Below are 10,683 nucleotides of genomic sequence, written 5' to 3' on the forward strand. Positions count from 1 at the left end.
AGCCTGCCGGGTCTCAGGCTCAATCAGAACACCAACCAGGCCGTGCTCAACCACCTGATGGCCAATGCAGACAACGCCGAGCCCGACGAAGACTTCTTCAACATGCTGGTCAAGTGCCAGGTGGGCTGAGTGGTGTGGCAGTACCTAATTTCCTACTAATACTTAAAACACATGGTGTCGATTAATTTTTGACAATGACATATGATGCTACATTTGGGCTCTATTTGTATGACAAGGCAGTAGTCTTAACTGGCTCTGTTACGTTACCTCCAGGGATCCCGTTTGGACGACCAGCGCTCCGCACCTCCTCCTCCTCCGGCGCGTGGGCCCACGGTACCGGACGAGGATTTCTTCAGCCTCATCATGCGCTCGCAGGCCAAAAGAATGGACGAGCAGCGTGTCACGTTGCCCTCCACCGCGGCAAAGACCAACGCTGCCTCCAACTGAACAAAGCACTTACGTTCCCCAAGGACCCCCTTGAAAGGTGGGGTTTACAATACCTTTCAAGTTCAAATAGACCCATCAAAAGCATCAGCCAGCATGTAGTCGACCGTGTGGAGGAACTCTCAACTCACCTTGCACAAACGGTATCAGGGACAAAATGTTTTTAATCCTTGTTTTTCACGACTACGGTGTCATGATTTCACCTTTGTATTACTTGTAATACACAAATGCATTTCTATTTGTATGTGTTGTGCTTTTTATGACTGTTGTGCTTCTGTTCACTGTTCTGTTTTTCTGTCTCTCTATATGGATTTCGTTTTTCAATTGCAGATTGGCAAAATAATTTTACAAATCTTTTCCCAGTAATGTCCGTCTCAAGAATTGTGTGAATTCATGTGTACAGTGCTAATCTTTTGTACTTAATTTTTAGATGAGGTTAGAGCAATTAAATGCCTCTCATGGCTACTTTTGGTGTTATTGACCCATTCCAATGAAACACAATTACGCTTGATTAAAAGACACTTTAATGAACGTAACATCAATTTGTTGGCTTGCATTAAATTACATTTTTTTTTAGAAAACAAGACAGGCTCAATACATCGGCCACTAGCATTTCATTACATAATTGTACATAATCACAACTGAAATAAATATGCTTGTACGTATTAGTTTGGTGTTATTTGTTAAAAGACATTAGCATTTAAAAACAAAAATAAATTAGGAGGACAAAACATTTGCGTTAGACAGCAAAGTGCATTAAATTTCAAGAAGTGAACACAGTCTATATGTCCCAAATACTGGCTTCAAATAAATATTAACGTTCCTATGTACTGTGCAAAAAAATTAGTAAGAGTATCGACTGCCCCTTACCGTTGTGACCTCAGTACAGCAGCATTTAAAAAGAACCAACAAATGACCAAAAACATCTGCTCAACTACAAATGGAGCCTTCTATTCCCTTTGGAAACTGGCTTAATAACAACTGTTCATTGTTTAGAACCGCTCCTGCAAAAAAAAAAAAAAAAAAAAAAAAAAAAAATACTGATTGCTCAATTTAAGAAGAACGATATACACATTTGGGGTTGTACTCCGGTGGGTAAATGAAGGTCGGCATGAGGGGAAGCAACAGCAGAGACTGTAAAAGCTGCCACAAGCTTGCTATTTGACACGCCGTACGATTACAATTTCACATGAGAACTTCCAGTTTTCCGAAGGGAAATAATAAATAAATAAATAAAATACAACAGCAGCTGGAGTAAATGGGTTGGCAAAAATGTGGAATTTGATCTGGTCTGTGTTCATTTGAGAACTCAAGAAAGGCACCATCATGAAAAAGAGCTTCGTTCCTGTCAGTGAACGCGCATGCAGCCTCGTGTGTCTTGTGTGTCACCACAGTGATGAACTACGCTACTAGTGAGCCAAAAGTGTCCACTAGTTGACATCTGCACGCTTCTAGTATGCAAAGCCATTACCAGGCCTAACTAGAAGGCATGTGTCATGCACTAGTAGCCTCCTAAACCCAACTACATGTCAGATGTACTAGTGGCACTTTGGTGCCACTCGTAGGATCCAGGAGGCTACCAGTGTGTGACACACGCCTACTAGTTGGGCCTGGTAGTGTGACAAGTGCAGTATACTAGTTTACTTTTAAGGTTTAATTCCGAACTAGTTGGCCAAAAGTGGCACAAGAAGTGGAAAAACAGAACTAGTTCAACTCGTGTGCTGACCTGCCTTAGTAGTAAAAATAAAGTACATCCTAGTACATGGACCCCATACCGGATATCAAATAAATGCTCAAATAAATTTCAACAGTGTGACTATGTGCAGCATGTGCCTCTGCGGTGTTGCTAGTTTATGATCATCGTGAATCCCTACGCCGCCAACTGTTATTGTGAGGGTGTGCGTGTGCATGCGTGCGGCTTTCAGATGAAATGCTGTGCTGTGTGTGTGCTGTGTGTGAGAGTGTGTGTGTGTGTGTGTGTGTGTGTGTGAGAGACCGCATTACGGGTTGTGAGTCCACAGCGTGACGGTGCGGTCGGCGGAGGACGACAGGAAGGAGAGGTCCTCTGTGTGCCAGCGACACTGGATCACCTTGTCGCCGTGCTCCCCCACCACCGTCACTGGCAGCTGCTTAGTCAGGTCACCTGAGCGCAGGGAAAATAAAAATAAAAAGACATTAATTGAGACAGCCAATATGAACATCCATCGCCCGTCCTCATTAGGGACGAAGCAGATAATAGCTCCTCTAGTTACATGTTTAATATTTTAAGCTATTGTTCATATACATTAACACCGCACTTAAAGGGAAAAAAGTATACCTGAACGGTGACTCAATTAAAGTCTATTGTGCATAACAGTCGGCAGTTCTCACGAATTTCATATATTGCCCAAGACAAGCTCCCGGGCCCAGTAGACAAATTGACCTTGAAGGTTGGTGACCATGACTTTGGTGTCATAGGAGCCAGTGAGCAGGTAGTGCGCGCCGGGAGAGAAGCGGACGGAGCGCACGTCGCTGCCGTGCGGGCGGTACACCTGCACGATGCGCCCGCCTCGAATGTCGTAGAGCATGCAAGCGCTGTCCTCTTGTCCCGTCGCCAGCAGACGGCCGCTCGGGTCCACCGCCACCGAGGCCACGGGGCTGCCTGAGGAGGAGACGCAGATGGACACGTGTTGGCAAATCTCAATAGAATTCATCTCAGTGTCTATAGAAAGCATTAAGAAAGTTTATTTTTTTAAATATTCATCATTAATTTAATTATAATGGACATTTACGGATAAGAAGGGAAAAAAAGTAAAAGTGAAAATTTTTTAATGGTCATTTATCAAGAAATTAATGTCAAGGTAAAAAAAAATAAAAATGTAGGCGTTTAAAGTCAACCCCCACATACTTGCAGTTTGGCACCCATGGACATATTAGTCCATTTATACGAAGATTTTCACTACTCGTGGGGGCCGCCCCAGTCTTATTATATCAGAGGGCATATTATTCATGGGAAATTATGGGAGGTTATTTTTCAAAACTGTTCAGCCCAAACAAATACATGTTATATGGACACAACAGTTGCAAATTTTAGGATCACTCAGCAACGTGCAGACCGTACCAAAGTCATCCAAAGCTGTTTGATGAATTGTTTTCAAAATGCCGCCGATACCTGAGCCGTGGAAGGCTGTGCCCACCACTCGCACGCAGGTGGGCACCCTGAGGTCCCAGAAACGCACCGTCTTGTCTTGGGAGCCGGATGCGATCATCCAGCCCCCCCACGTGTATAGAGACAGGATGTGACCTACAAAACAAAGCGCACAGTTTGAGTTGACATCCAACACAATTGTCATCTCGGGCGTTGTGTACCCATGCGTACCCGTGTGTCCGCTGAGGGCGTGCAGGCCTTGCCCTCGCTGGCAGTCGGTGGTGTAAATGTTGCAGTCTCCTGCTCCGGCGCTGATTAAGATGGCCCCTCCGCTTTCTGGGCCCTCCATGAAGGCCAAGTCCCTGATGGTGCCGTCGTGCATGCTGAACTCCAAGTCTGGGCCTGAGAGGGGACGCACCACGATGTCACACCAGTGAGTAGTATTTCCCAACCTACGTTTCCCAACCTATTATCAATGCAAGTGCATATGTGTGAAGATCTCTGCTGCGCCTGGAGCAGGTTAATTTTCATCACGGGATGAATAATCTACCTATTGCGGCGAGTTATTCAAGGTTTGACTAATTCAGACACACTTACTGTACCTGTGGCATTGCAAGTCTCCGCGCTGAACGGTAGAACTTTGACATATTTGTCGTTCGAGCCGGTCGCCAGCAGCTGCCCACAGTGGCTCCAGGCCACGCAGTAGATCGAACCTTTGTGGTGTTTGTTCCTTTTGAAGCGGACTACCGGCTGCGTCGCTGGACTCGAGCCACTAACGAAAGAATGACATGAGCTCGGGAGGGGTAATAGCGTGGTAAGGTTGTACATGTTTGTCCGGCGGCCACAGTCACCTGGTGTCGCGTGTTTCTGGATAGGCACAGACGCGGAGTGTTTTGGAGTTGGAGCCAACAGCGTAGAGGGTCCCAGACGGGTGGAAGGAAACGGCACGAACAGCCTGAGTGTCCTCGAGAGTATGCACGGGCACAAACAGTCTTTTTTCTTTGTCACTACCCTGTTTAAAAAAAACAAACAAAAAAAAAAATCACATTAGATCCATTTAACAGAACACCATGACCTCGATATTTAAGCAGCATGTCATCCATGGCACACGTGGCACAGATACAATGCGTACCTAATAATCTTCTTCGCCATATTAGCCTCCTCATTTGCACTAAGCAGTAATTTACTAGAAGGGTTTTAGAACAGTAAAGCTGTATGGTGCTTTCAATTGCGATACAGTATGAAGGCAAGATGGACATTTTAGCGTCAACTGTTCATTTGTAATCCTCCTCAAAGAATCGTATTAACAAAATTAAAATGTGATGAGCATGAGGCCGAGGCACTCGCCAACTGTGGTTCTCCTTTCCCAAAAGCAGTTTTCTGTCATGGATGAGTAGATATGTTCCATAAAAATCTATAAAGTAGCAGTAGTGCCATACAATGGGCAGGCAAACTGTACTAATTGGTGGAAACGAGCGAACGCTGAAGCTGTGCAGTGCCAATGAACACAACATATGACGTGTGCCTTCCGTGTCAACGCACCTCTTTACTGCGGGATAATGAGCCTGGTGAGTCACCATGTGGACTTGCTTTGTGATTCTGCCCGCTGTCAACAAACAGAAATAAAACCTTTCAAATCTGTCTGTCTGTTTGTTTGACCATGCAACTTATGACGCTGCAGAAACCTGTTTTGGATGATGGGGGATTCATTTAGGGGCGAGACGGGACGGCCTCCCGCAACGCGCTGCGGTGTGCTGCTGAGCACGCCGCCGCCGCCGCCGTCGCCGCTCTGGTTGTGCTGCAGGCTGGCGGAGGCGGGGTTGTTGTTGCACTCGGAGGGAGGTGCGTTGCCGTTGCACTGTTGGGCCAAAGACTTCACCTCCTCTCCTAAACTCTCCATCCCCACATTGAGCTCCTCCAGTTTCTGGATGGACCTGGTGACGCACATCAGGCTCTACATTAGTACATTATCTGTGTCATACTCATCAAATATGTATGAATGAATTATTACTGTCACAATGAATCCCCTCTAAGTGGTCCTTGGACCCAAAAGAGTTTAAGAACCCTTGGCCTCGATTGTGAGGGGATTTCCCATGAACAAGCAAACTTCTATTTACATTTACAAGCACATTTGAAATAATTCCTGTAAACAGACACGTTATTTCTTCTGCACTCTTTCAAGTGAGGAGCTGTCTGCAATGCATGCATCGTGTGATCTTGAGGCTTCTTGTGACCAGCATAATTTCCGTCTTACTTTGGCGCGATATAAATTAAATGGCACCAGGGGAAACAGCCGATGATGTGAATAATGCAGACGAGGTCATTCTCAGGGGAAATGTAATAAAAAAGGCCTTTGTGTGATAAGGACTCTGTGTGATGAGACGATGCTGGTCAGCACAGATGGTGCATTAGGCATTGGGGGAGGCATGTGGGGGAGACGGGAGGGGGTTGCATCGGTGCGTGCTGAGGGGAAGCCAAACAGGATTGATCATAATATGCGTTCCCCTTTCTCTCGTCTGACAGATGCTCACAGCCGACAAGCGGGACCCTCGGTAGTTCTTTGTTCTTTTTTTTTTACCTGTTGAGGAACTTTTCTGTAAGGCTGTGCTGCAAGTCACTGGGTGGAGGCTCCTGCTGCACGCCGCCTTCCAACAACATCTGCTTGTACATCTGCCTCTGCTGCTGCGTCTGCTCCAGGTGCTGTTGCACACGTAGGCGCTGACGGTAATACTCCTCGTACTTCTCGGAGGAGTCCCAGAGCTGCAAAGTTGAAGCAGAACGGCATGCATTATATACTCCACGTAAAAGATCGGTTTGGGGATAGGACACAAAAGTATGGAAGCAGGCCGGCGCAAACTCTTGGCAACGTAATGGAATGCAATAGCAATTTAATGTGTGAGGCGGATCACTGCAATTCCCCGTCAAACACGCTTGAAAGGCTACATTGTGTGGGGATAGGTCAAGCTCCACCCACATTTCTCTCTCCTCTATGGACTGGATTGGGAGTAGACACTTTCTATTCTATTCTAATCATTCCACAACCACCTTCCAAAAAACGTCAATAGCATAGCAATACCATATCAGAAATACGTTTGGTGTTTACCTCATTTTTTTCAGCAGAACCAGCTGGTGGTGCATCCTCTCCAGGAGCCGATGCGGGGCGTGAGTTCTGAGCGACGCTCGAACCCATCATTTTGTCCACAGGTGTGTCAGTCCTCGACCTACACGCGCACACGCACAGATTGACACTAAACTTCAACAGCGACTGACCAAAAAAAAAAAAAAAAAAAAAGCTTGCTTGTCCTCCTTGGATAAAGGGTGCAAAAACAGGTATTAATACGTTTTTAAAAATTATTCTTATTCTGTCTCATTATCAACAATCAACAGATTGGTATACACGTAGCGGTAGAAGGTTTAACTCACGTTTCTGGCGATTCCTCAAAAATGCTGTGGCAGTCGGAGCTCTCCATCAAGAGGCTCTTGCTGAGGTTCTGTCCGCCCGCACCAGGGTAGTGGAAGTTGGCAAAGGAGTGAGACATTGGGGAGACACCTTTACCCAGTGCGGCCTCGCCACCACTCGTTCGCTTATCCTGGTTGGACAGCCCGTAGGACAACCCATCCAGAGCCGGATTCAAAGACCGCGACATGTAGGTGTCGGCGGACTGGGGCCGCCGCAGCGGCGAGGACGGATACGGAGACAGTTTGCTGATGAGAGGAGTGAGCAGGTCGGCATAGCCGGTCTTGGCCGGTTTGACCAGGCGGTCCACGTGGATGTTGAGCTGCTTCTGTTCGAAGGCGCAGGAGAAGACACTGTGGGCCAGGTTCTGCATCCAGGACAGCAGAGACAAATCCACGTCGTCGCAGCCGTTGCCGCACAGCATGTCCACGCCCAGCAGGACCTCGCTCTCCGTGATCTCTTCACCCGTTGCCTTGCTCTGGACACAAAGAGATCCCACAACTGATCCAACAGCCTTCCCTAGTGCAGACAGGTATACAATGACTTGTTGGCTCAGACGCCAATTCCCTATCCCCCCCAAACAGCGGACTATCACTGTACTACTGTCAGCCCCAACCTGGCAGAACTCCACACAGCACTCATAGAGGACTCCTTTGAGGAGGAGCTGGAAGAGGCGATCCCCGCCGGCTTTGAATCCAGCCTCACTCAGCTTCCTATCCGCCGGGATGAACTCGGCCACCATGGTGCAAGCCTCCTCGAAGCACTGCACCCGGGCTGTGCTTGGGTTCCAGTCCTGACAAGAGAACAGCAGTAAAGTCACAAGCAACTCAACCACAAAGGCCACAAATGGCAAGAGCGCAAGTAAAAGAAATCCCTTGCCTTAAATTCGGCGTGGTTTGTGAGGCGAGGTAAAGTGAGCAGGAGACACAATTTGCTGTAGTCGTCTTTGGAGGGGCAGAACTCCTCCAAGGTGTGCAGACACTTGACCGCCTCCTGCATGGTGAACTCCAACTAAAACAATAGGTGAGGCACAGAACACTAACTGAAGACGGACAACATTTGGTACTTTTATTGCGCTGTGGGAAATTATACAATTTGATTAATCTGGACATTATTTAATGACTACAAATAATGACATATGGTGACAAACAGAACGATGAAATGCTCTTCCGTTACACAGCCGACGGTACATAATCAACCTGTGTACCCATTTGTGGCTCAATGAATATGGGCAGATAGTTCGCTAACTATGCTTAACCTGAACTCTAAATGTAGGACAGCAGTGTTAAAATGAAAACCCTTGACCTACTATTGATAGCGTACACGGTGGATGCATACTGTAGTGTTCACAGATGCCTGAATGATGCGACCCAATCCTGTCAGCACGCACAAGCTACGCTTTCACAGGCTTCCGCTATGTGACAGCACGGTTGAAAGAATGTGAACCCAATTTACATGGATCGATGAGCTTAAGGCTGCCAACCAGTTCAGGGTGTCCCCCGCCTACTGCCCGAAGATGGCTGGGATAGGCTCCGCGACCCTTGTGAGGATAAAGCGGATCGGAAAATGGATGGAGGGATGGATGTAACCGTGCCAAATGTGCTCTCTTGTTTTTACTTACATGTTGTGGCTCATCCTCAGCAGACATGGCGTTATTCACACACAGAGCTTCCAGAAACTTCTGCTTTAGGACGATGTAACGGAACCTGGAGTGCAGAATGAGTCATTGTGACATTCTGATGCTATTTACAGTGTATTTTTATTTGTGCCAACACTGACCGATCACTAAAAATCATATTGTTGTACGATACCTCTTTTTGTCAAACTTCTCCATACACTCCAAAGGCTGAATAAACTGCAGGACCTCATCCCACTGGCCATCCAGCACCAGTTGTCTAAAACAATCACAATAATTGACGTCCACAACTTTTAAGATCTCCTCAAGTAGCAAAGGAGAGGAATCTGTCATGATAGAGGCTACCTGAGGAAGAGCATGTCATCCGAGTAGAGGCCGTTGATAATGCCACTCTCCTTTTCCAGAGCCAGCATGCTGATGTGCAGCTTTCTGGAGTGGAGGAAGTCCAAGATCACCTTGATGATCTCCACCTCCTTCACATTAATTGTTTCTTCCTCTGTCATGGTGGCGACAGACTGCAAATAGCAATCGAAACACTAAATCCACAAAACCACTGGAACAAATCACTGACTGAACACTGATCATGAAAAACTGTCACACATTTTAAAATAAAAGATGCACTTCTGCCCAAAATGTGGAACAATCAGGCTTCATATAAGACAAGTGTTGTAAAACTTTTTAGGTAATTTTTCCAAGGAACCACTCATAACCTTAATACCAATTATAATACCAGTGAGATGTAGTACAGGTAATTTAACAGCATAATAACTGGAACCGTGTTAAACTGCCGAACACTGATTGCCATTTCCAAACGCCTCGCAGACATGAGCAAACTGAAGTCAGGTGAATGAAGACAACGTTCACAAACACTTCTGATGATAAGACCAAAAATATTTAAGACTGTCTTTCAACATAGAATTACCCCCCCCCCAAAAAAAGAATATAACAACAACATAAAAGAAAGACGACGCTAGGTTAGCATATTGCGAAGAAAGCAGCGGTTAGCAAAAAGCCATAAGGAGATTAGGCTACTTGTTAGCATTACATGCCTAGTGGAGCTTTTGGATTACAGCAAATGCAGCAAATAGTTACCATCAGGAGGTCATACCAAGCTGGCTAATTTACCAGGCGCCACTAAAAGGACAGATTAGACTAGCTTTCGCCAGGCCGATGGCAGGAGGAGAAGGACGAGGAAGGCGCGGCATCATCATCGGCTCGTTAGCCGGGTGGGGTGCCCTGTTCCCCGGCGACAAGCGACGTCAGTAGTTTAAGGGCAACCGTGAGAAAAAAAAAAACTCACCGGTTAGGAGAAAAACATGGGTTGAAAACACACAGCCGCCGTGTCTCCGTGACGTGAACGCACGCTGTCACGTCGGTGGCACTCCGTGTTGTTTTTTTTGTTTTTTTGACTGGGGGCGTCCGGTCTCCCTACCGTCACGTCCTCCTACTTCAAGCCGATTGTGACCCCCCTCCTCCGGGTTTGATGCATGTGTCGCTCGCGCCCGGCCCAGCCCAGCCTGGTGCGACCTTCATGGTCACTGCTTCAACACACCTCCACCCAAAGGGAACAATGCATGTAGATAATCAAATTACTCATCATAACATGTGATAATAACGTTGAAAAAAAAAATCGGTGTTGCCATGGTGACAATGAGACACTAAACAGTGATCTCCAAGGCAGCCATTGTCAAAAAAATGTAAGTAAATTGCCACCTAAAAAAAACGTCGTTTTTCAAAGACCACCATGATGACCTACTAAAATACAACAACTATTACGCCCAAGTACTCATCAAAAGTTAGACGGAGGTTTTACACCCAAGTGTATTTAATATAATTACAATTGCAAACCGCTCTCACATTATGCAGTTTGAATGGGACTTGAATATTGGGGAAAACTGTACTTAAATGACTCAAAATACACTGCACATTAGTCACATTAAAATTATGTCAAAATAGATGTTTTTCTTTAACGACCAAATGCAAATGTATTGAGTTTAAAAGTTAAAAAACAACTGAACT

At 46.2% G+C, this 10,683-nt stretch overlaps 2 protein-coding genes across 6 annotated transcripts in view; one reads left to right on the forward strand and one right to left on the reverse strand.

The window, feature by feature from the left end:
* LOC109507390 (G-protein-signaling modulator 2-like) overlaps positions 1–514 on the forward strand; it is a 24,149-nt gene extending 23,635 nt beyond the window's left edge. For both annotated transcript variants that reach the window (XM_019856781.1, XM_019856780.1), the window contains 2 exons: positions 18–120; positions 274–514. In XM_019856781.1, coding sequence (XP_019712340.1) covers positions 18–120; positions 274–447 — 277 coding nt within the window. In that variant the 3' untranslated portion in view covers positions 448–514. The remainder of the gene's footprint in view (positions 1–17; positions 121–273) is intronic.
* Positions 515–1,010: 496 nt separating this feature from the next.
* Positions 1,011–10,199, reverse strand: wdr47a (WD repeat domain 47a). 4 transcript variants are annotated; one of them, XM_019856778.1, is made up of 17 exons: positions 9,757–9,935; positions 9,010–9,179; positions 8,840–8,923; positions 8,650–8,734; positions 7,908–8,039; positions 7,645–7,821; positions 6,995–7,506; positions 6,675–6,792; positions 6,150–6,331; positions 5,257–5,505; positions 5,114–5,177; positions 4,423–4,583; positions 4,174–4,343; positions 3,803–3,973; positions 3,596–3,727; positions 2,867–3,085; positions 1,011–2,587 (listed from the first exon to the last, which is right to left on the reverse strand). In XM_019856778.1, exons 1-17 carry the CDS (start codon positions 9,757–9,759, stop codon positions 2,445–2,447), a joined length of 2,772 nt encoding a protein of 923 aa, XP_019712337.1. In that variant the 5' UTR covers positions 9,760–9,935; the 3' UTR covers positions 1,011–2,444. The 4 variants fall into 4 exon arrangements, with proteins under 4 accessions (XP_019712337.1, XP_019712335.1, XP_019712336.1 ...); XM_019856776.1 differs by lacking the exon at positions 9,757–9,935 and adding an exon at positions 9,965–10,199 and having other exon boundaries at positions 6,995–7,821; XM_019856777.1 differs by having other exon boundaries at positions 6,995–7,821; positions 9,773–9,937.
* Positions 10,200–10,683: the final 484 nt, after the last annotated feature.

Source organism: Hippocampus comes, unplaced genomic scaffold, assembly GCF_001891065.2.
Source record: "Hippocampus comes isolate QL1 unplaced genomic scaffold, H_comes_QL1_v1.1 scaffold105, whole genome shotgun sequence".
NCBI classification, from domain to species: Eukaryota; Metazoa; Chordata; class Actinopteri; order Syngnathiformes; family Syngnathidae; genus Hippocampus; species Hippocampus comes.

Excerpts from the sequence above, each read along its gene's own strand:
- wdr47a (XM_019856775.1), bottom strand. Across the intron at positions 8,924-9,009 it reads GATGACATGCTCTTCCTCAG|ACAACTGGTGCTGGATGGCC; the intron begins GTAGCCTCTATC and ends TGATTGTTTTAG. Across the intron at positions 8,040-8,649 it reads CTGAGGATGAGCCACAACAT|TTGGAGTTCACCATGCAGGA; the intron begins GTAAGTAAAAAC and ends CTATTGTTTTAG.